The 23,626-nt window shown below is 53.1% G+C and overlaps 2 protein-coding genes across 5 annotated transcripts in view; both read left to right on the forward strand.

The window, feature by feature from the left end:
* Positions 1-138: 138 nt before the first annotated feature.
* PRRT4 (proline rich transmembrane protein 4) lies at positions 139-11,886 on the forward strand. Of its 4 annotated transcripts, none has more exons than XM_021078910.2 (6): positions 673-811; positions 2,130-2,465; positions 2,643-2,853; positions 2,941-3,045; positions 3,372-3,491; positions 9,515-11,886. In XM_021078910.2, exons 2-6 carry the CDS (start codon positions 2,202-2,204, stop codon positions 11,338-11,340), a joined length of 2,526 nt encoding a protein of 841 aa, XP_020934569.1. In that variant the 5' UTR covers positions 673-811; positions 2,130-2,201; the 3' UTR covers positions 11,341-11,886. The 4 variants fall into 4 exon arrangements, with proteins under 4 accessions (XP_084861674.1, XP_020934568.1, XP_020934569.1 ...); XM_085005549.1 differs by having other exon boundaries at positions 2,130-2,853; positions 9,515-10,458; positions 10,776-11,117; XM_085005548.1 differs by lacking the exon at positions 673-811 and adding an exon at positions 139-286 and having other exon boundaries at positions 2,130-2,853; positions 9,515-11,589.
* Positions 11,887-16,590: 4,704 nt separating this feature from the next.
* The window catches only part of RBM28 (RNA binding motif protein 28), a 34,908-nt gene continuing 27,872 nt past the window's right edge, over positions 16,591-23,626 (forward strand). Inside the window, exons 1-6 of the mRNA XM_021078708.2 lie at positions 16,591-16,775; positions 21,172-21,330; positions 21,628-21,722; positions 21,996-22,071; positions 22,538-22,630; positions 23,422-23,493. Of these exons, the coding sequence (XP_020934367.2) occupies positions 16,658-16,775; positions 21,172-21,330; positions 21,628-21,722; positions 21,996-22,071; positions 22,538-22,630; positions 23,422-23,493 (613 nt within the window). The 5' untranslated portion in view covers positions 16,591-16,657. The remainder of the gene's footprint in view (positions 16,776-21,171; positions 21,331-21,627; positions 21,723-21,995; positions 22,072-22,537; positions 22,631-23,421; positions 23,494-23,626) is intronic.

Consider the following 23,626-nt stretch of genomic DNA (forward strand, 5'->3'; position numbering starts at 1 on the left):
GGAGTGTAGACGTGCCTCTTACACTTTCCACTCACGGCTTAATAAACGTAGTGGTTCTTGCCAGGGGCCGGGGGCGGGGGGTGCCATCCTGGGTAGGGTGCCGGGGGTGTGTGCGCGCGCGCGTGTGTGCGCGCACACGAGTGTGCGCGGGATGCTCTGGCCCGCGGTGTTTCTCGAGGAGGGTGTGCGAGTGGACGTGTATGATGGGCCACCCCGGGAGCGTGCGGCTGGCTGCCCGCGCCAGGCTGAGGATGCGGCGCCCGCCGCGACTGGGCAAAAGCGCCGGGTGAATGAGCGCGCGTGGGGACGCGGGCACAGAGGCGGCGGCGGCTCGAGGCTGCGGTGCGCGCCCGCCTGCTGGCCGGGTGGGGGGCGGACCACGGGCCGCGGGCCGGGTAGGAGGAGGGAGAGGGCGGGCTGGCGGGGCGGGAGCGCAGGAGGCGGGGAGCGCGGCGGGCGGGCGGGCGGTCGGAGCGCGACTGCCGCGGAGCCCGGCGCGGGCGCCTCTGCCGGGGAGCGAGGCTCGCAGCCAGGAGGCGGCGCCGCGGGAGGGAGCGCGGAGCCTAAGCCCGGCCGGGCCGCTCGCCTGGGGCCAGCGCTGCGGGCGGGAGCGGGGCCGGGCCGCACCGCACCGGCGGCAGCGCGTCGGTGGAACCGCGGTGGCCGGGACGAGCCGAGGGGCGTCGGGCGCGCGAGAGCCGGCCGGATTCGGCGAAGCGCTGCCTAGCGGGGCGCCTGGGCCGCCGCGACCGCCCCTTCTCGGGGGACTTGGCAGAGGAGATCCGCCTTCGGGAGGGAGCCAGAGGAGCAGGTCGGCGGTCAGGGCCGGGGGCAGGGGGAGGGGGTGTGTGTGTGTGAGTGTGCGTGTGCGCGCGCGCGTGTTCTCGCGTCTGCCTGCAGGGGTGGGTGGGTGGGTGTGTAGGAATGTGCATGTGGGGGGATGACGGTGTGTCAGTGGGTGATGTGTGTCTGTAAGAAGTGTGTGAATGTGTGTGTTGGGGTGTGTGTGCTTCTGTGTGTCCGTATATACTGTGTGTGTCTGTGAGGTTGGGGCGTGTGTGTGTGTATGCACACGTGTGAAACAGAATAGGCTGCGAGATCAGAGCCTGGGTTTGAACCTATGGGGGTGCAGGCTCAGCAAGACCAAGTGTGTTTGTGTGTGTGTGTGTGTGCATGTGCACTATGTGCGGGTGTGTGTGAAGGGTGTGTACATGGGTGTGCGTGTCCTGGGTGCTAGGTGTGGCCGTGTTTGTGATGTAAGGGTGCTGGGTGCACGTGTGTCCCTGGCTCCCCCTCCCCCTCCTTTCCAGACTCGTCGCCGTGGGGTAAGGGTGGGGGTTAGGAGTCCACTGCAGCAGCCCCGGGCCAGTTTGCCTGCCTGGCCATCCTCCCCGCGGAAGCCAGAGATGGCCAAGATGCCCCTCCCCCAGGACTTCTAGGGCTGAGGAGTCCTTTCCTCCAGGAACAGGGGAAAGCCTGAAGGGGCTGAGCTTGTGCCAGACCAGGGCACCCTGCTTCCCCCACCAGGGATGCCTTCTCCACCTCTGCCAGGTCGATAAGCCCTGAGCTTTATCCCTCCAGGGCCCGGGGCTCCCAGGGCCCGAGTGAGAAGACAAACATCTTAGAGTGGGGCTGGAGCTGGGGTGGGGACAGGTTGAGACTCCTCTGCGAGGGACAGCTTGTTCACAGTTGTATTATCAGAAGGTTCTGGGCACATAGTAGGCCCCAACAGATATCCAAGGGTGGAAGGGAGGATAAAGAGATGAGCCAGAGCGAGGGAATCTGAGTCTGGAAGTCAAGTCCACTCACTCTGCCATCAGTCAAGGATGAGGGCAGCTGATTCGGTTAGACCGCGGTGCCCAGGTTGAGCAGGTGGGGGAGGCAGCAACTTAGGGAGAAGGAGCCTTGGCTGGAAGAGAAGGGAGACCGCAGGGGAGGGGTTTGTGCTGGGGCCTGAAGGTACAGGAAGGAGCTGAAAACTCTCCTTGGGTGGAAGCCTTGTGTCCTGCCCACCCCCCCCCACCCCCCTACCCTCTTACCCCGACCAACTTCTCTGTGTTCAGAAGCCTCTCTCTCTGGGGCATCAGATCCCAGGCAGTCAAGGCTCATAGCACCTCTCCTCTCTCCAGGACCTTCGTGCTCAAAAGGCGCTGAAGAGTTGACTCCCTGCCCATCCAGGCTGCCCGAGGCCAGGAGGGGCCATGGCGGGGTATAGCTGTCTGGTGCTGGGGCTCTTCTGCTGGGTCCTGCTTGCTGTTCCCGTGGGCCCCCAGCCTGCTCCCTCTGTCCCAGGGGCCCATCTCACCACTTTGACCCCGCCACCGCAGAGCGAGGCCTCTATGCTGTCTCTCAACCTGGGACTTAACTTCAAATTCCACCTTCGGGGACCCGCTGCTGCCTGGGGGAGCCCTGTCACGGAGACCCAGGCACTGTCTCCTGGGCCAAGCCGGGAGCCTGAGGAAGAGGTAGCCGGTGGGCTGAGGACTGACCCCCTTTGGGAACTGCTGGTGGGCTCTCTCGGGAACTCCCCCTCAGAGTGGGGCTCTGCCGAAGGCAGTTCTACTCCCTGGGCTTCCTCCCTGCCTCTGGAACCCACATCCCTCCTCTCTGGGCCCACTGACCAGCCCACTGCTCCCTATCAGCCCAGGATGGGCACTGTGACCTGGGATACTGCTCTGACGGCTACAGCGCCTCCATCCAGTGCACCCAGGCTCCATCAGAGCGAACTGGAGCTGAAGTTTGACATGGCGCTGAGAGCAGGTGCAGCCCCCACGCTCGGGCATCGGACGCTGCCCCTGCTGCCTAGCCTGCGGGCCAGCCTGGCAGAAATTGCTGGGCGTCTGGGACCCTTTGGTGAGTACCCACCCCGCCTCCCAAGGAGAGCCCCTGCTGGGCAGTCTGGCAGGTGGGAGGAAGTTTCAGCCCAGGCTCCTTTTGCAGGGTTCTTTGGCACCACTCTGCCCCCACTCCGGAACTTATCAGGCCCAAACTTCCCAGGCCCAGTTACATCCCCAAGCTCTGCCTCTGGAGTTTCGGATTCTCCAGGTGAGTGTTTATTTCACTGCCAGAGACATTTATGGAGCACCTCTAAAGGCCAGCACCTCCTTTTTTCCTTGATTCAAGGGCAACTGGCATTGCGTCTCCCAGGCCCTGGGACACTAGCCACTGCTCCCATGGGGAAATGCCCTCTTTGCCATACTGCCTCTGGTTTGGTCCCTGTAGCTTAGCTCCTGGGATACATGTGGCTACAGTGTCTGGGACAGTGGCTCCCTTAGGTCAAGCTCTGAGAAAGGACAGGACTTTCTCCAAAGCCCCAGAGGCCAAGGCCACCTGGTAAGATGGCACTTGAGCCCTGTGTGCTTCCTTTGTAGGGTTCTTTGGCACCACTCTGTCCCCGCCCTCATCCACTCTGGAGGGAAAGCTCCCAAGTCCAAGGCCACTGGACCCAGCTGCCTCCCTAAGCTCTGCCTTGATTGCAACAGCATCACTAGGTAAGTGTCCAATTCCTGTGAACCTGACAATTATTTAATTGAGCACTTACTACATGCAAGCCACTCAGGGGCATTCTAGGATCCTTTTATTTCATTGTCGTGGTCATAGAGGTGTATGTCAATAGTCTGAAAACAAGTGTTGCTGAAGACAGTTCCACAGAGCTGAGCGATGGTCCCGGGTGAGTTTCGCAGTCACAGGCAGGGCAGGAGAGAGACAAATGCATTGGGGCAAAAGGGCCCCGGAAGTCCTTCATGATGTCCACAGCCTCAGCACGAGCCCCACCCTCCACTCCAGGCTGCCTGGCCCGCGCCCCACCTGCCCACTCCAACCTTGGGGTGCCCTCCTTTGCCGTCTGATCTGACCTGGCACGCTGTCAGATTTGGGCAGAGCTGGGCCCCTTATGGGGAAGATGCTGAAGAGGAGCCCTTGAGTGGACAGATGCCATCCTTGTTCAAGGGAGCCTTTCAGAACATGCAGGTAGACAAGCCGGTGGTGCAGAGGAAAGACCAGGGGCTCCAGTCTCTTGAGGCTCGGCTTCGGATCCCAATCCACATACTAACTGGCTGGTGACCTTGGACAGGCTACGTAACTTCTCTGAGCCTAATTTGCTCAGATATCTAGGGGCTCGTGATAGTGCCTGTTTTGTTATTGTACAGCTTCCAGATAATGTAAGCTCCTGGCATGAGGCTGGGCACAAAATATTCGCTCATTAAATAGTATCTGTTCACCTCGCTTCTTTCCCCAGTGTATCCCAGATACACTTCCAGATCCTACCTCTCAGACACCGCAACCGTGGCCCTCAAATGTGGTGGGGCCACGCATAACCCACAAGGCAGCGTGGACGCTGCTTGGGGAGAGGTTCAAGGCCAAGGCAGCCATGCTCAGGGTTAACTGTGGCTGGGACCCCTCGCAGTCACCCCACACCAGGATCTGGCTTAGCAGTGGAAACCATGGGTCCCTGAGCTTCTTCCAGCTCCAGACTTAACACAGCAGCTGACTGTCGCTTACTCCTGAAGGGTCACGGCACTCCCAGGCACGTGGGTGGGAGCCTGCCGTCCCCCCTTCCAGCCCAGTGTGTGGCTCTGCTGTGGAGTTGGGCGCAGGCGCTGTGGCCTCAGGGGAAGGATGCTGGCTGGCGGTCTGTCAGCCTTGGTGACAGTGCTAGCCAGGCAGGTTTAATGAGTCTGGACAGTGTCAGAGGCAGCCGGCCGAGTGGCGGCCCCACCTTCCTTCCCCCTCCTCACCATGGCTTCGGGAAGCCAGCCTCTTGGATAAACCCAGGAGGGTTGCAGGCCTCCTGGAGAGAAGGCCAGAGGGCCTTGTTCGTGCCAGCACTTTCTGTGGGGAATAGCGGCAAGCAGGTAGGGATAAAGAGAGTCTCTTTGAGAGTTCTCGCTGTGGCATAACGGGATCAGTAGTATCTCGGGAGCCCTGGGACACAGGGTCAATCCCCAGCCCTGGAACAGTGGGTTAAGGATCCAGCATTGCTGCAGGTGTGGCTTGGGTGACAACTGGGGCTTGAATCTGACCCCTGGCCTGGGAACTCCATATGCCATTTCCTTTTTGGTGGTACTCCCCCCAAAAAGGAAAAAAAAGTCTCTCTGTGTCTCGCTAGGAACTTTCTAACCTAGTTATAGTTAACCTTTGACCCTAGGATTTCTCTTGCATTAGGTCCCTTTTGCCTTGCACAGGGCTTGCCTTCGGCCAGGACATGCTGGCATGGTTGTGCGGGCCATTATCATATCAAAAGACATCCATACCAGTTGTTAAGGAGCCATGACCCTTAGCCCCTGAGCACCCCTCACTCCCTGACCACCTGGCTGGCAGCTGTTCCGATCCACCCAAAACGTCAGTTAAATATTTCAAATGTCACCCTTGCAGAGAGCATCTATCCTCTGTGATCCTGGGGGTGGGGGTGGGGAGAGGGACAGGGCCAGGCCCCCCCGGATGGGCTGTAGCTTCCTGCATCCAGAGGAGAGAGTGATTCCCTGCCCTTTGATCGGGGCAGCTTGTGGACTTTTCCTGAATCGACCCGGGCCCTCTTCCCGATTCTTCCTCAACCAGCTGCGGCCTCACCAGTTGCTCACGTTGACATCCCATCTCCTGTCTTGCCCCTGAGGTCAAGAGGGGTCCCGGGGCCAGAGCGGGACCACCTTGCAAGGGAGCCTGCGCAGAAGAGGATCCCAGGAAACCACTATCTTCTGGGCTCTTCTGGGGGAAACTGAGAGCCCCTTCTGAGGAGGCCTTGAATGGGGACCCAGAGGGTGAGACCAAGCAGATCCTTCAGAGGCAGAACCGGGCCCTTCTTCACCTGTCCTCACCCCTACCTGGCCTGGCCTAACCCCCTGGGAGCCATGCTCCTAGGTCCGAACTCTTTCCTCTGACACTTGAGCTGAGCCTGTGCTCTATTTTCTGGGTTTTATTTTATTTTTTCTTTTGAGGGCTGCGCCTGCAACATATGGAAGTTCCCTGGCTAGGGGTCCAATCGGAGCTACAGCTGCCGGCCGATGCCACAGCCTCAGCAATGCCAGATCCGAGCCTTGTCTGCAACCTATACCACAGCTCACGGCAACGCTGGATCTTCAACCCACTGAGCGAGGCCAGGGATGGAACCTGCATCCTCATGGATACTCGTCGGGTTCGTTACTGCTGAACCACCATGGAAACTCCTAGTTTTTATTCTTTTTCTGGCTTCTTAGGGATGTTGAAATTTGCTCTGGTTGCCTTAATGCTTTGGGACAGAGGTGAAAGATGGGGTTCTCCGGGGCTGTCGAGTGAGAAGTGGTGCTGGAAGAGCGTGAGCAGACCTCTGAGAGCTGCACTTATTTGTGCAGTGAGCTCAGAGGAGGCTTGAGGGTCCACAGGCTGGTACAGGGGTCTCCCTGCCTCTCTGCACAGCCCACCAAGACCAAGGAAAGTCCAAGGAGACTCATGCACTTTGCAGAAGTGGGTGGGGCAAGGGCTTCTGAGGGGACCAAAACCCACCGGGTGGAGTGTGCATTTGATCCTGCTGATGTCAGACTGACCCTGCCCCCCACCCCCCTCCGCAAGCAGCAAGCAGTCGGTTTCCAGCTGAATGAGTCCTCATTTAATAACTCACGGCTGCATCTCCAGGAGGTGTTTAGGGATGGTCAGTCCATCCAAATGGTGTTCTTTAAACAGCGTTCGCAGAATGAGACAATGCATTGAGGTTCACTCATTTGACTAATTATTGACTCTCTGAGCGAGTTTAGGATGTGCTGAAGGACAACAGCCTTTTGTGAGTTAAATCAAACAGTAGTTTGAGGCCCGAAATGGTCACACTCACACAGACACACACCAGTGATGGATGGGTGATAAACATTAGCCCATGATGATGGAACCAACAACAGTGGTGCATCAGATGCTTATTATGCACCAGGCTCTCCAAAGAGCTTTGCACACATCGGCCATTTATCCTCATAACAGCCCTGTGCAGTGATGCTCTTCCGCATTTCAGGCTTGAGGAATATGCTGGGACAGGAACCAGGGAACATGCTGCCATTTGCCGTAGGCAGCCTGCTGTATATATGTAATTTTTTGGCAGCTCCCTCTCTGCTCTCCCCAGTTGCCCATTTAACCTACCTCTCTCTCCAGAGCTGCTTTCTGGCCCCTTCTCTCCTTTCCCTTGTTCCCAGGACTGCTGTGTTTTGCACAAGCTATAGCACAGCCTGGGGTGGGCGTGCTCCTGGGGTCTTCCTGTTTGTCCAGCCGAGGCAGTTGGGGCAGGCGTCTGGGTGTCACGAGATCTCCCCCACCCCCGCCTCATTCTCCATCTGTCTCCTGTGCACCTCCCTGTCCCCAGCTGGCTCCCCTGACCCTTCACCACCGTCTTTCTCCCCCCATCCTCCCCCGCAGCTGCAGTTCTGCTGAGCCTGCTAGGTGGGGTAGGGAGCTTCAGCCCGAAGCACTTTCCCTTGCTGCCTGGCCATGAGGAGAATCCTTGGCTCTAACTCTTTCTCACCCCTCTCTTGCTCCAGGAGAGTAGAATTAGGGATCTAGGGATCTAGTGATCTCGAATTGGAGCTGCAGCTGCCGGCCTACACCACAGCCGCAGCATGTCTGTGACCTACACTATAGCTCACGGCAGCTGGATCCTCAACCCACTGAGCGAGGCCAGGAGTCGAACCTGCACCCTCATGGATGCTAGTCAGATTCATTTCCCATGAGCCATGACGGGAGCTCCAGAGTTAGGGTTCCTAGTCCCCACATGCTCTTACTTAACTTCTGTTTACCCTAAGGGATGTGGGGAGGATGTTAGAGCACAGGATGGGGCCGGGAGCCTGAATTAGCAACCCCAGAGCAACTGAGGGGCACACTCGCTAAGGTGGCATTTTTTTTTATCCCACTCTGATTGCCCCAGCTGTTCTTTCTTGGGAGTTCAAGGATTGTTTTGAGCCTCAGGGGAGTCCATCTCAATGTAACCTTCTGTAAAAGAGGGTGAAAACCAAAGGAGAGTGTGTGTGTGTGTGTTTTAATGGCTGCACCCAAGGCATATAGAAGTTTCCAGGCCAGGTATTGCATGTGGGATCCTCTAATCCACTGTGCCAGGCTGTGGATCAAACCTGCCCCTCCACAGCTACAGCTACCTGAACTGCTGCAGTTGTACTTTTTTTTTTTGTCTTTTTGCCATTTCTTGGGCTGCTCCTGCGGCATATGGAGGTTCCCAGGCTGGGCTCAAATTGGAGCTGTAGCCACCGGCCTATGCCAGAGCCACAGCAATGCGGGATCCGAGCTGCGTCTGCGACCTACACCACAGTTCACGGCAAAGCCAGATTGTTAACCCACTGAGCAAGGGCAGGGATCGAATCCGAAACCTCATAGTTCCTAGTCGGATCTGTTAACCACTGCACCACGACAGGAACTCCTGCAGTTGTACGCTTAACCCACCGCCACACAGCAGGAACTCCAGAGCCTCTGGCTAATGGCTTTATGGTCGACCAGGGCCATAAGGATCAAGTCCAGTGAATAGGAAAGGTTGTGTTTTTCTCAGGGTACTGGGTGTGTGGGTGGGGCGGGGGGAGGGTTAGCTTTTCCTGAAGAGGGAAGCAGGTGAAAAACGTCAGGGGCTGAGTTCCTGTCGTGGCTCAGCAGAAACAAATCTGGCTAGTATCCATGAGGATGTAAGTTTGATCCGTGGCCTCACTCAGTGGGTTAAGGATCCGGCGTTGCCATGAGCTGTGGTGTAGGTTGCAGACCAGCTCGGATCTGGCATAGCTGTTGTTGTGGCTGTGTCGTAGGCCAGTGGCTACAGCTCTGATTCAACCCCTAGCCTGGGAACCTCCATATGCCAAGGCAACGGCCCTAAAAAGACACAAAAAAGTCAGGGAAGCTTCTTCTAACACCAAGGTGGGAGTTGGGAGTCAGGTGTGCAAAACAAGAGGTAATCAAACTAGTATTACGAAGAGGATCTGAAATCAAGAGAAGGGGCTCAAACTGGTGCTCAGATCTGGGGTTCTAGTTGCAGCTCGGCCAATCTGCAACCTTGGGCAAATCACTTTGCCTCTCCGCATAGCCTCAATGTCTTCATCTGACAAAAAAGAGGATTCATTTATTCAATGAATATCTGCTCAATGCCAACTCTGTGCCAGGCACCGCTTTAGGCGTGGGTATTCACATGTGAGCAAAGCAAAAAAAAAAAAAAAAAAAAAAAAAAAGTCCTCGTTCTTATGAGGAACAGGAAGGGGCTTCTACAGTTCCTTCTAGTTGTAACATTCTGTGACGTAAGAAGACCTCTTTTCAGTGGAATCACAGGGTGACGAATAAAGCAGGGAGCTGGGGTGGATGGAGGAGCTGAGGCGGGATGAGAGCTGAAACTGCAGCAGGGAGGAGCTTGATGGCCCAGGGGAAGGTGAGGGCTTCCAGGGCAGGGAGTCTCATACTTAAGACAAGTCATTCCTGGATGCCATGACGACTCTTCTGATTGGCATGCGTGCTACTGACTGTGGGGTGGGCAAGAGGGAGGGCTGCGCGAATGCCTCAGACGAACGTTCTTTGCCCACAGACTCCACCACCCCCACCTCCGGCCTGGGTGACCCCTCTCCTGCCAGCCTCGGGAACCTTTCTGTGCAGCCAGAGTGTGGGCCGGGGTCCTGCAGCATCAGAGAACTGCCTGAACGCGAGGGCCAGCCTCCTGCGGCCCCACTCCCTCTCTTCTTCCTGAGTCTGGAGGCCGACTGGGAAGAGGCCAAAGCTCGCTGGGGTTTGGCCTGGGAGGCCCATGTGTACGGGGTAGGCGCGCTCTTCGGCCTGGTGGCCCTGCTGGCACTGCTGGCCCTGGCCCTCTTGCCCTGGCGCTGCCCGCCTGGCGCCCCCTGTCTGGCGCTGCTGGACCTGCTCCTGCTCTCGGCCGGGACCACGCGGGCCTTCCCGCTCTTCTACGACGCCTACGGGCACCGCGATCGGCTGCCTGCGCTCGCCTGGCTGCTGCTGCAGGACCTCCCGCTGCCCTGCCTGGCCGCCGGCCTGGGCCTGGCCTGCCTGCTGCTGGCCCGGCCGCGCCCGCCACGGTGTCCCGCCGGCCTGGCCGCGCTGCTGCTCCTGGGCCTGGGGTTGGCGGCCGCCGCCGCCCTCGGGAGCGCCGCCCACCGCCCGCTGCGGGCCCTGCGGCTCGCCTCCCGCGGGCTGCACGCCTTCCTCGCCGCGCTCCTTTCCGGGCTCCTGCTGGCGCTCTCCTGCTGGGGGGGTCGGCGGCGGCGAGCCGGAGCGCCCTTGGGAGTGGCCGGCTTCAAGGGCGCCACTCCTCTCCCGCAGGCGCGCAGCCCCTTCGGCCCGCGCGAGTCCTGGCGGCGCGCGGCGCGCACCGCCCCGGTGGCCGGCACCTTCGGACTGCTGAGCGGGGCCCTGCAGGGCTACGAGGTGCTGCACGCCCTGGGCTACGGCGGCCAACCTGGCCTCGAGGGGCCCTGGCCCTGGTGGGCCTTCCAGCTCGGCCTGCGCCTGGGCGAGGTGGGTGTCGCGCTCCCGCTGGCGCTGCTGGGCCTCTACCCGGCGCTGTGCAGCCCCCGAGTGCCGCCGCGCTGCTGGGCCAAGCTCTTCCGCTTGTCCCCCGGGCACGCTGCCCCGCTGCTGCCTGGAGGCTGGGTCCCCGGGCCCCCGGACAAGAAGCCCCTGGGGAGCGCCATCGCGCGTGGCGACGCAGAGCTGCTGCAGCTGTGCGCTCTGGCAGGGCCGGGCCCCGACCTGCTCCTCCAGGGAGGAGGCTGCGGGGGCTTCGACGGCGCGGCCGCCAACCCGGCCCCTTCCCCGGCCTCCTCCCCCTGCAGCGATTACACCGTGGACTTCCGCCCGCCCTCCCCCATCAACCTGCGGCGCAGCATCGAGGAGGCCCTCTGCAGCGAGGCCCTGTTGGCGCCTGGCTTCTTCCAGGGCCCTGCCTTCGGAGAAGCCCTACCTGGGCTCGGCCTCTACCGCACCGCCTCGCTGGGGGCGCAGACCAGGGCCGGGCCCAGCGGCAGGTCTGAGGAAGCCCTTGGCTCCCCTGTGCCCCCAGAGCTCCCCTCTCCCGACGCCTGGCCCGCAGGCAGCAGCGCCTCATCTGGCTCGCTCTGCGGACTGTCCCGGGACAGCTCGTCCATGCTGCTGTGCTCCAGCCCAGACAGGCCCCCACGCTGTCCGCTGGTCTGCGTCCTCAGTCCCCCGCGGCCCTCAGGGGGCAGCCCTAGCCTCCCAGCCTCAGGATCTTACCAGGCTCTGTCTCCACCCTCCCGCGACTCCCCAGAGCCTGCTCCTGAGCTGCGGGCCCAAGAGGCCTTGCTACAGGAGCAATTCCTGGACGCCTGCCGGCAGATTGACGAGCTGAGTGTGGGCAGCGACACCATAGACCTGTGAAGAGGTGGCCTCCTCACCTCCGCGACCTTACGCCCCTCCTGGCGCCTGTTCTGCCCGAGACCTGCACACTGTAACCCTTCCCCAATCCTGCCTGGCTCACATACCTCTCCCCGCTTCCTTTCCCATCCAGGGGCCCCTGGATGGGGAGGTCAGCAGCCAGGCTCTGTTGATTGGGAACTAGTGCCACCTTCTCTGGAGCCCTGGGCGCTGATGCCCTCAGCTGCAATTCTGGGCTGGCAGGGGTCCCACTCTCCTTGGCATTCACCAGCAATAAAGCTCCAAGGTGCTCCACTCCTGACCACCACTTCCCACTCTGGTGCTGAGTGAGAGGGGCTGTCCTCAGAAGACCTCGGGAGTGGCCTCAGTCCCCATCCCGCCTCTGCCGTGCCCAGGAATCCCATCCCTGCGAGACTGAGACTCACTGTCCTCCACGTGGTCCTTCCCCATAGAAGGGTCCACAGCCCATCTAGAAGACTCTGTAGCAGTTGGGTGGGAGGTGAACGCTTTCAGAGTTAATTTATCAATAAAATATTTTCAGAGGAGAAAGGTCTGACCTTCTTGGAGAAGCTTACATGCAGCAACAGCAGCAGTGTTTCTGCCAAAACAGGAAGAGAAGCCGTGCTGGGGTGGGTGGGTCCATCTCAGACCCCAGTGACCTTCACTCTTGCTGCAAGGGGTCTTGTTTTCCATGAGACCCTTCCCCATAGAAGGGTCCTGGGAGTAGCCTTTTTCTTTCTTTCTTTCTTTTTAGGGCCCCCACCTGCGGCACATGGAGGTTCCCAGGCTAGGGGTCAAATCGGAACTGTAACCACTGGCCTACACCACAGCTCATGGTGATGCCAGATCCTTAGCTCACTGAGCAAGGCCAGGGATCGAACCTGCATACTCATGGATGCTAGTCAGATTTATTAACCACTGAGCCACAATGGGAACTCCCTTGAGAGTGGCCTTTTGAACACCAGGTGCGGATCCTCCCTGGAGGAAAGCCTGTCATCCCCAAACCCCAGCCCCACCCTGCCCAGCAAAGCAGAACTCAGTGCTGATCCATGAGGACGTCCAGCCGCCAGGCGCTCTGTAATTCCCTCCCTTGTCCAGAGCCTTTGGCTCTGAGCTCTGCAGTGTGCATTTGTCATTTGGCTAAAATGCAGTACGTTCAGAGTGACACTTAAAACAGGGTCGTCAATTAGGCTGAAGAACGAAATTCTGGTGGTGTTTTGGCAGATGTCCTGCATGTCCCAGGGAGGCCCTACAGGGCCACACATACTGGGCTTAAAGTGGAAAAGCAGGAATGGGAATGGTTTTCCTTCCAACTCTGCCCACCAGCCCGTGGGGTTTGAGAAGGGAGGAAGGGAGTCAAAAGGGATGCGGGCAGGGAGGCAGGGAGGGGCCGGGGCCGAAGCGCTAGTGGAAGAATTAAAGCTCTGTCCTGGCCGAGAGGAGCTTCTGGACCCTGGGCCCTCAGAAGGAGGAGGGAAGCCAGTGATATTTGGGCGAGGGAGGGTCGTGGTAGGGAAGAAAACGAGCAAGGTGGGGCGGGCACCGCTGATGGATGGGCCTGGAGTGGTCCTGACGGTGTGGCCTCCATCACCTGGCTTAGCTTGGCTCTGAAATTCTAGCTGCATCGTCTCTCTGGGCTGAGGCCCAGAGAACTGCCAGGCTTCTAATTACAGGCATTTCTCACTGGTATCGTAGTGGCTGTGGCGGCCCCAGCCTTGGCGCTGCTCTGTGTCATGGAGGGAGAGATGCCTCTCTGAGAAATCGTTTCCGCTCCTCCCCGCTTACCTTTCCACATGCCTCTGCTCACACTCGACTCCTCTCTGCCATCCCTTCCTCAGCCTAATCTTTGCCAGCTGTTCTCACTCACTCACTCTCCCCGTCGAGGGTCCTTGGGTGCAGGCACAGGCCTCCCAGCAAAGCAGCCCCAGCCCCCCTACTCCTCACAGACATTCTTTCTGTATGTTCGTCTGGCTTTCTCCACCCCCCGCCCCCGCAGCCCCGAAACACACACACACACACACACACACACACACACACACACACACACCCCTTTTCTGTCTGGAAGATCTGCATGGTGCTGGTGAGGCGGGGTGGGGCTGGGGAATACAGCTTGACACTCACCAGCTCCAACACTTTGATTTTTCTCCGCAAGAACTGCTTCAGCCCTTTGACTTTATCAAGATCCTGAGACTTTGGTGAGACAAACCCTTCTTTTTGTCTCATGCTTCAGCCCTTCTTTACCCAAAGCAATTTCCCAGAGGAGCCCACATAGATCCTAATACACATACCCTCAGTTCCAGTGCTTAGCACTGCAGGAGACTAAGACCCAAACTCACTTTCATTCATCCAATCTCTTTAAAACATTTGTTGGATGAGTGCACTGTTCTAGGTTTTGGGGTAGAGAGGTGAACCAGGTGGACAAGAGCCTTGAACTTATGGAGTTGAAGGTCTTTTGGGGAAGGCAGACATTAAAGAGCTAATCATATAAATAATTACAAGAGCACAAATAATCTTTCTTTCTTTCCTTCAATGGCCACACCAGCAGCATATGGAAGTTTCCAACCTAGGGGTCGAATCGGAGCTACAGCTGCTGGCCTGAGCCACAGCTCATGGCAATGCTGGATCATTAATCCACTGAGCGAGGCCAGGGATCGAACCCATATCCTCATGGATACTGGTCGGGTTCTTAACCTGCTGAGCCATGACGGGAACTCCACAAGAGCACAAATAATTAATTACAGTTATGAGAAGAGCCAAGCACAAGAAGTCTATGGTAGTATAAGAAGGTTTGCAGGTTTGGTTTGCAAGCGGGTATGGAGTCAGAGGGCTGGGGAGCAGCTGACTGAGCACACCCAGGCCTCTTTCACTTCCTCTCCAGGCTCCTGCACAGTGATGGATGAGGGAGAGGCCAGCAGTTTATTTCCCCTGGAAGCCACGTTGCCGGTGCGGTGCAGGGTACCACGTCCCCTGCTATTTAATAAAGAGCGCTGCATGTGTCCTGGTTAGATAGATGAGCAAATATTCCTGATCAGAGAACCACGTGACCTTCCTGATCTGAAAGGATAGGAGGGGATGAGGCAGAGGCTGAGGCTGGGATACTGAGCTGGGGAAAGTTGGGAAGAGTAGAAAAGGCAGCTGCAGTGTTATCCTCCCCTGGGGAAGGAGGTGGGGGAACAGGGGCGCGGAACACCTCTGCACTGCGGGCGGCTGCTGCCCTCTGGTGGGCATAGTGAGGCAGTTTCCTTTTGTTTTTTAAAGACGCTTTCTGGCCAAAGTATTTCTTTTCCAACTTCACATTGTAGAGGGTCCAAGTTCCCGTAGTGGCTCAGTGGTACAAACTGCCTAGTATCCATGAGGATGCAGGTTCGATTCCTGGCCTCACTCAGTGGGTTAAGGATCCTGCGTTGCCGTGAACTGTGGTGTAGGTTGAAGTCGAGTTTTGGATCCTGTATTCTTGGTGGCTACAGCTGTATTTCTGCCCCTAGCCTGGCAACTTCCATATGTTGCTGGTGCAGCCCTAAAACAAAACCTAAAACCCACAAAACCACTGTAGGCCGGAGATCCCAAAGGGATGTTGGAAGAGCTTTCTCGGGATTCTTCCCCACTGCATCCCCCCAAACTCAACAGCCAGGGCTGGGAAGGCCTCCCCATAGCTAAAGGCCCTGAAGCTTGTAATTTAGACTCTGTGTAGGGAATTTTGATTTTGATTTTTAAGATGGTAAGGGGGCAGGAGAGGAGGAGAAAGAAGGGAGAGGAAGCACGAATCAACCTTATTCAAATGACACACATTTTCTTAACCCATGGCCTTAAAAATCTATTTTGTATTTCAATACTTCCTCTGCTGAGTTATGTGTTTAAAGATAACTGTGCTTTCCAAGTATTATGTTTTAAGCATGTAATACTTGGAGCTAGGGTTTCATATATCTGATGTTTACCATTCTCCCTTCCCCCTGTCACTATTAACCAGTCATCCATCTATCCAAAATATATTGAAAGTAGATGGGGTTTGGGAGTTCCCTGGTGGCTTAGTGGTTAAGGATCTGGTATTGTCAGTGCTGTGGCTTGGGTCAGTGCTCTGGCATGGGTTTGATCCCTGGCCCAGGAACTCTGTATGCTGTGTCTGTGGCAAAAAAAAAAAAAAAAAAAAAAAAAAAAAGCGATTAGATTTGAGGAGAAAGGGAAACACTTTCCACTGTATCTTTTGTACATTCAAAATTTTCTACCTAGGATGTGCTCAGGTTATACTGTTTAAAAAAATGCACTGGGTACTTTTGTTCTGTGCAAATATTCTGCAGAGTGCTGCAGTTTCGCACACACAGGTCAGTGCCTGGACCAGTGGGATGGCACACACTGTGTGTGCCAGGATCCAGAGCACTCAGACCTCCTGGTCAGTGAGATTCCTCAGCCTTGGGCCTGTCTGATAAGCTCACCTGAGGAAAGATTTCCTATCTCTGGGAGGATCTGTGTTCTAGGTCTGTGTGTATAAGCTGGATGTCTAGTTTGTTCTGGGTGCATTCTCATGTGACCTTGCATGGTTCGGGCTATTATTTATTTGTAAAATTTTTTTGGGGGGGGATTAATGTCTGTCTACCCCTACTACACTGTATTCTCCATAAGACCAAGAGCCCTGTCTTTTTTTAGCTCACCAGTTTTATCCCTAGTGCTTGGCATATAGTAGGAGCTAAGTAACTTTTTTTGAAAGAATGATCGTGTATGATCTGTGCCTGTATATACTTTAGTAACTATAATTTGTCTGTGACTTGTTAAAGGCATGGTTAGAGTTATCTGCTATAGTGTGACAGATGTCTCATAGTCTCTGAGAACGTGAGAAGTGTCAGAATGAAGTATGTGACATACTTGTGTTTATATTGTGTGTTTTATGCATGTAATCTGGGAGTCTGTGGTGGCACTTCAAAAAAAATTTATTAAACATCTATTATATGTTATATCCTGGGTTAAGCCCAGAGCAAAAATAACTTCTCTTGCCTGCCTGGCTGAGTTTGGTATAGATCTCCAGAAGGTGAGATTTTAAGCAGGGTAGAAACTAGCGACGCCAAATTTCCCTACAGAGACAGGGGGCGGTACTTGGACCAGGGGTGGAGCCCCACTCGAGGAGCTCCGCCCCTGGGCGGTACGATTTTTTCCTTCCGGGCTGTTTTTTTCCCCTTCCACCCTGTTTTCCTCCGGACGCTTTTGAGCGACGAGCACTTCCGGGGTTTCCCGGCAACTTGGCGTGGTCGGCTCACCAAAGTCAGTTCCTGGATTCACGTGCGTCAACTAGGTTTGCTTGAGGCCCTGCCCGTCTCCGTTTCTCTGCCTCATGGCGGGGCTGACCCTGTTTGTGGGCCGCCTCCCACCCTCGGCCCGAAGCGAGCAGCTAGAGGAGCTGTTCAGTCAGGTGGGGCCGGTGAAGCAGTGCTTCGTGGTGACTGAGAAAGGTAGGGGGCGGGGCGATCGGGGACAGGGTTGGGGTTCCTGGGAGCCGGATGGGGGCGAGAACACCCTCCCAAACTTCATAATACTTTATTCTCCCCTCAGTGAAAGGACTTGGAGGTTAAATTTCTTTTCCAAACTGACTCTGCTCTGGATGAATCCATAGAGACCGTTTCTGAAACTCCAGTCAGTCCCTTGAGTTTGTGTACCTCTTTCCTTTATTATGTGCGCTCACATATAAGATTCTGTTTCATAGTAAACATAAGTAATTTTTAATCAAACATCAGTAAAACTTATTGAGAATCGATTGATTGCCAGGTGCCGTGCTGCGTTCCATCAATCTAATTGGGTGGGACCTTAACCCTGTTACACAGGAGAGGAATCTAGGGCTTCGGAGAATTTAGGAACGTTAGCTTCAGTTTGTAGAGCTAGCAAGTAGCAGATTCAGAATTTGATCACCAGACTCAGAGCTCTTAACCAATATGTTATTCATACACCCGGCTATTTATTTCCTCAGTATTTATTGAATGCTTGCTCTGTCACTGGCACTATTGTAGGGCCTGGGAATACAGCAGTGCACAGACCCAATCCAGAAATCTGGCTCTTGTCTTCAAGATGGGGAAGACAGCCAATAAATAAGCAAAACATATAGTGATAATGGTGATAAACGTTGAGGAGAAAAATAATGAAAAATAAAAATAATTTTAAAATAAGAAAATTAGGGAGTGAGTGTCTGAATGTATGTGTGGTGTTGGTGGGGAAACTGTAGAGAGAGGGGTCGGGGAGTCCCCAGGGAAGGCCTTAGGGATTTGAGAGGGTGAACACTTATTTCTCAGCCAGAGGAGCAGCCTAGCGCAAGGATACTGAAGAGGAGTGTGAATAGTATATTGGAGGCACAGCGAGGAGACCTGGGTGACTGGAGTACAGTGAGTGAAAGAAGAGAATTACCAGATGAGATCTTGGACTTTGGCTTTGGCTCTGAGATAGGAAACTACTGGTTTTGAGCATGGAGCAGTAAACATCATCTGACTTCCCATTTTGGAAGATTCTCTCAGGCTGCTGTGTTGAGACTTGGACAGAAGCAGGGAGACCAGTTAGGCTCATGTGGTGATCATGGTGTTGGACCAGATGTTGTAGCATTGAAGGTGGTAAAAAAGTGATTAGAATATGGATGTTTTTGAAAGTAGAGGAGTCTCTTTCGTGGCTCAGCAGAAGCGAATCTGACTAGTATCCACGAGGATGCAGCTTCAATCCTGGCCTTGCTCAGTGGGTTAAGGATCTGGCGTTGCCATGACCTGTGGTGCAGATGTGGCTCGAATCTGGCATTGCTGTGGCTGTGGCATAGGCCAGCGGCTACAGCTCTGATTCGACCCCTGGCCTGGGAACCTCCATATGCCAAGGGTGCTGCCCTAAAAAAAAAAAAAGAAAAAAAGTAGAGCTAAAGAATTTGCTGATGGATCAAATGTGGGGTATGAGAAAAAGCAGTGTCAAGGAGTCAAGTTCACGTCTAACTTCAAACATTTTGGCTTGAGCTGCTAGAGATATGTACTGACTTTTGGAATGGTCCTGTATAATTCACATTCTTTTTGATGCTCATGGCATCAGTGTGAAGGAGGGTTAGCATGTTAGAATGAGGGAGAATTGTAAGGGTTTTAATTGTAGAAGTATTCCTTCCTCTTATCTAGACTGTGTCAGGGGACCATTTGAAATAGGCACCCGATGTTGCCCAGAACATACATTTAGCTTCCTTCCAAGTCATCAGGATGTCTTTGTAGATGGCTGCCACTTTGCTTTTCAGGAGAACTGGTGGAAAGTAATATCGTGTGTACTCATCTCCCCACACCCGCCTGGTACCTGAGTACGTGAGTAGGCAGACTAACAGTGTGCTAATAACCAAGCCATCCTTATCCTCTAGTTTGTTAGTAACAGACGTTAAAGTTAGGATTGTGAACAAGGCTCTGATTGCTCTACAAACCACAGCCGCTGCCTGGTTCTTTGTTATTTTAAGTATAGATATGGGTGAGTGAGAGAATGAGAGTGCTATACAGAAATGTTTCTGGAGTTCCCTCTGTGGCTCAGTGGGTTAAGAACCCAACATACTGTCTGTGAGGATTCCGGTTCGATCCCTGGCCTTGCTGAGTGGACTAAGGATCTGGCATTGACGCATGCTGCAGTGTAGGTCGCAGGTGCACCCTACAGCCCATGTTGTGGCTGTGGTGTAGGCCTGCAGCAGCACCTCCAATTTGGCCCCTAGCCCGGAACTTCCATGTGCTACAGGTGTGGCTGTTAAAAAAAAAGAAAAAGAAAAAAATGTTTCTTAAACAGCAGAATGTTGTCTGTTAGTGGGTCTTGAGTGGGTTATGACTATAGGGGTTTTTTGTTATTAAGTGAAATAGGAGTATATTCATATGTGATAAAGGATAGGTATTCATAAAACTTTTGGGGGATTTTATGTAAAAATATGTCCTGGGTCCACTCTCAGTTACTGTGGGTTATCAAAGCAGTTTGAGAAATGCTACCCAACAGTGGTTGGTTTTATTCTAGGGAAGAACAGGCCTCTGAATGGGAATTCTCCTTTGGGTCTTTGGAACATAGGCTTCATGTAACCTTACCTATAGCTTGTGTGTGTAGTCTACACTTTAACAGAAGCTCCGATTAAAAAAAAAAAAAAGAAAGAAAAAAACCAAAAACACCCTGCTTTGCTGTCCAGACAGCCAGGTGTATTAAGGGCTGCACTTGATGGAATGGGAGGGAAGGGGTGTGGGACGAGCTCTTGCCAGTAGTGGTGACTTGGACATGCCACTTAACCTCCTCTCATTTCACAGAATATTGTTAATATTCAAGTAACTGAGAGTGCTTTGTGCAGACATCAACAGTGCATAGTGTTTTTGTGAGCACATGTTTTTGTTTTGTCACTGAACTCCATGTTTCAGCTGCTTTATTTTGGTTGTACTGATCAGGAAGTGTCCTGATTTTTCTTGTTCTGTTTCTTTTCTCCTTTTTTTTTTTTTTTTCCTTTTTTTGCCACCCCATGGCATATGGAGTTCCTGGGTCAGGAATCAGATCTGAGCCTCAGTTGTTACCTGCACAGCAGTTGTGACAACGCCAGATCCTTTAACCCACTGTGCCGGGCCAGGGATTGAACCTGTGTCCTGGTGCTGCAGAGACGTCTCCAACCCTGTTGCGCTATAGCAACAGCTCCTCTTGTTCTGTTTCTGAAAGGTGAGTGGGCAGGCTTTTGTGAGAAGGAGTTCCAAGAGAAAAGAAACAGATCACAGTGTGCTCTTCTAGGGACAAGTGTCATCTTGAACCAGTTTATGTGGATCAGCATTCCATGCTAGAGGGCTTGTATCCTGAAGTAGGTTAGCGTGTAGTTGTGAAAGAGTGTGTGGGCTCTGTTTCTTCTCTGGGTAGTAGGCAGACTCCTTGGTTCTTCCTTTCCCTTCCCTTCCCTTCCTTTCCCTTCCTTTGCTGTACCCATGGCATCTGGAAATTCCCTGGCCAGGGGTGGAATCCAGGCTGCAGTTGTGACCTACACCACAGCTGCAGCAATGCCAGATCCTTAACCCACTGTGCTGGGCTGGGGATTGAACCCATGGCACTGCAGAGACCATGCCAGATCCTTAACCCACTGTGCTGGAGCAGGAACTCCTGACCTTTTCTTTTTTGATGCATTAAGCTACTTAAAATTTTACTACACAAAAATATTAAAGTAAAAAAAAAAAATAGCATACCAAAAAGGGCAAAAGTGGGCTATGTCAGTATTTGCAACTGTTTGTCTCAAATGATTCATTTGGAAAGAAGGAATGATAATATTCCCTTCTCCCAAGATGGGTGTGTTCTGATAAAATGAGATGAGAGATTTCCAGCCACTTTGGAAAGGTTGAATTTGATGTTGATTTCTAAGCTTGGTAGTAATGTCATAGTATCTGCAGCTCCTGAAGCAGTGTTTACCGTTTGACGTTCTTTTGTCAGGGCCCCTGGCATTCATTGCTGATTCGTTCTGAGGAGGGGCGGCTGAATTACTTCATTGTAATTTTTGAAGCTACCATCCTTACCTTTCCTGCATTCTCTGGTGATGTTGCATTCTGTTTGACAGTGAGTTCTTCTTTGGGGTGTCATGTATATCATGGGTCCTCTATGTTCTCAAGATTTTCAGAGGAGGAGGAAGAGAGGGAGCTGACAGCAAAGACACCGCATTAGAAGAGGAAGCCTGGCAATTTCTGAACGAAGTGGGGAAGGGGCCACTCATGCTAACCTTGTTTCTTTCCCTCTTGAGAATTCTGGCAGACTGATAACTGGCTGGCCTGGCTGTGTATCTGCTAGTATAGGGCTGTGGGCGTTTACTGGTTTAGGGATCTTTGGCTTACTGTTGTCTCCCCTGTACCCATACTGTTCCAGGGAGCAAGGCCTGTCGTGGCTTTGGCTACGTCACTTTTTCTATGCTGGAAGATGTTCAGAAGGCCCTCAAGGAGATTACCACCTTCGAAGGTCGCAAGATCAACGTGATTGTTGCCAAGAAAAAACTGAGGAACAAGTCAAAGGAAAAGGGGAAAAACGGTGAGTTTCTAGCAACTGAAGAGTTTTCCCTCAAGATTGCAGTGGAGGTGGAATGGCACTGGGGGTAATTTCTAGACTTAAAACTTCCTGAGTTTTCTTTGATGTCCAAAATCATCCAGTGTATTTTGTTACTGTTTAAGCCTTTCAGGTACTTCTAAGTCTGGAAAACCTGATGTTCCCAGGCATTGCCATTCTTAACCCTGTCGTGAATGCCACCTGTTGCTAGGAGCTTCTTCCCTGTGTGATGTTCCGAGCCTAGAGGCATACAGACTTATCCCATTGCTTGTTAATTTTTAGAAAACTCCGAGTCCCCAAAGAAGCAGCCTAAGCCTAAGAAAGCCAAAGTGGCAGATAAGAAAGCCAGATTGATTATTCGGAACCTGAGCTTTAAGGTGAGTGCCAAAGAAAACTAGCAGTGAGTGTTCTGAAGGCTGTTGGAGCCAAGGCATACTCATTGGTTGCACTCCTCATATGGTATACTTGGGCTTAAGTCCTTCTGCAACAGACCTGAGCCTTGTTAAATTCAGAAAATGGGCCTGAATAAACAAGAACTTGCTAAGGACGGAAAGCCTTCCAGCTCTTCTTAATGATTAATTTAGTAGTTCATGTTTTGCACTTATTTGCTGTGATAATCTCTCTTCTTCTTTCTTCCCTTTTGGCTTTAGTGCTCAGAAGATGACTTGAAGACAGTATTTGCTCCATTTGGAGCTGTCCTAGAAGTGAACATCCCTAGGAAGCCAGGTACTAGCAAACCTTAATTAGCTAAGATTATTTTACTTAATAGGCTTTTTCCATGTTACCTTTGAAGTAAACACCATTTGAAATAGAAATACACGGTTTACATTATACTTTGTGAGCCCCTGATGAGATTATATATATATATATATATATATATATATATATATAGTATCAGGCACAGTGCTTGACAAGTTATAAAAACTCAAATAACAGTGTTTAGTTTCCTGATGGCATTTTTAGTTACATGAGAGCTACTTTAAGAAAATGAGTTACAGTTTGAGAAAATGCATTGCTCTCACCAGGCCTGAGTCATGTAACCTCCTCAGGACATCAGCTTTTGCTCTGAGCAAGGGGCTGGTCAGCTGGCAGGATTTGGGCCATTTTGCCAGTCCAGGTTGCCATAATGTCCTTCTTAGTCTGTGTCAGGTCCCCACCTGCCGCCTCTCACTTCTTTGTTATTTGCACACAGATGGAAAGATGCGTGGTTTTGCTTTTGTTCAGTTCAAAAACCTCCTAGAAGCAGGAAAGGCTCTCAGAAGCATGAACATGAAGGAGATAAAAGGTAAGTTTTCTTTACACATACCATTGACTCATGTGGTTCTGGTGTTTAGGCAAATTAGCGTGGCAACCCATTTTTTACATTTTCAAAAGGTGTTTGCCTTGTTGAGGGTCTTACTGCTAATATAGAAGCTGTTTTGGCGAAGTATATTTAGTACTTTATCTCGGGGTTAAACTTGACCCATGCCATCCCTCTCTTTTCTGTTTTTGGTAATGAATGACCTTTTAAATCCCTAATGAAAAATTGTCCCTGAAATAATCCCTGATAGATGCAGGTTGCTGTCTGGGGAATATGGGGTTTGCAAGTTCCTCTGTCTTGGTTATGATCACTGCTCAGCATCTGTGGACTTTTAACTGACTGAGATTACTCTGAGAATTGACTTACCAGGTACTGTGCCTGGTAAAGAAGGGTCTGGCTTAGAGACTGCCTAACTTATGAGTAGCATACAGATTATTCTAGATTGTCTGTTTTGCCTTTTGCTACTAGCATAACTGGAAACTTGATCTAACTGGAAGCACTGTTCAGATTCTTCTTTTATTTATTTTTCAACTCTGTCTTATCCCGGGTGTAGTGGCTGTGTAGAAAGGCAAAACTGTGTTCATTGATAAAAAAGCTAAAGGTTAAAGAATAGGCATCTATCAGGAGTTTTATTTTAGGATCAGCATTCTCTGAATTGACAGTTTCTTTGTCTCCTTTGGTTCCTTAACTGTCTTTGATGAATAGGAAGTCACTTATAGGCGACAGGAACACTAAAGTGAAGAAAGCCTTTCTGATGCTACTCTTCTGTCTGACAGGGCGGACAGTGGCTGTGGATTGGGCTGTGGCAAAGGATAAATATAAAAATACACAGCCTGCCTCTGCCCCAGGTAAGATATGGTGCTTTGGGTAAGACGGGTTGTATGTCCTGGAATGAGTGTGAAAATAGTCCCACCTACAATGAAAGTGTAGGGGAACCTTCTCGCCAGTGAGAATATTGGGCTGGAGCACAAGATTAAAGAA

The sequence above is a fragment of the Sus scrofa genome, chromosome 18, assembly GCF_054392235.1.
Source record: "Sus scrofa isolate SSC_HxYL_T2T_F1_AM1 chromosome 18, Sscrofa_HxYL_maternal_Yorkshire_Landrace_v2.0, whole genome shotgun sequence".
NCBI classification, from domain to species: domain Eukaryota; kingdom Metazoa; phylum Chordata; class Mammalia; order Artiodactyla; family Suidae; genus Sus; species Sus scrofa.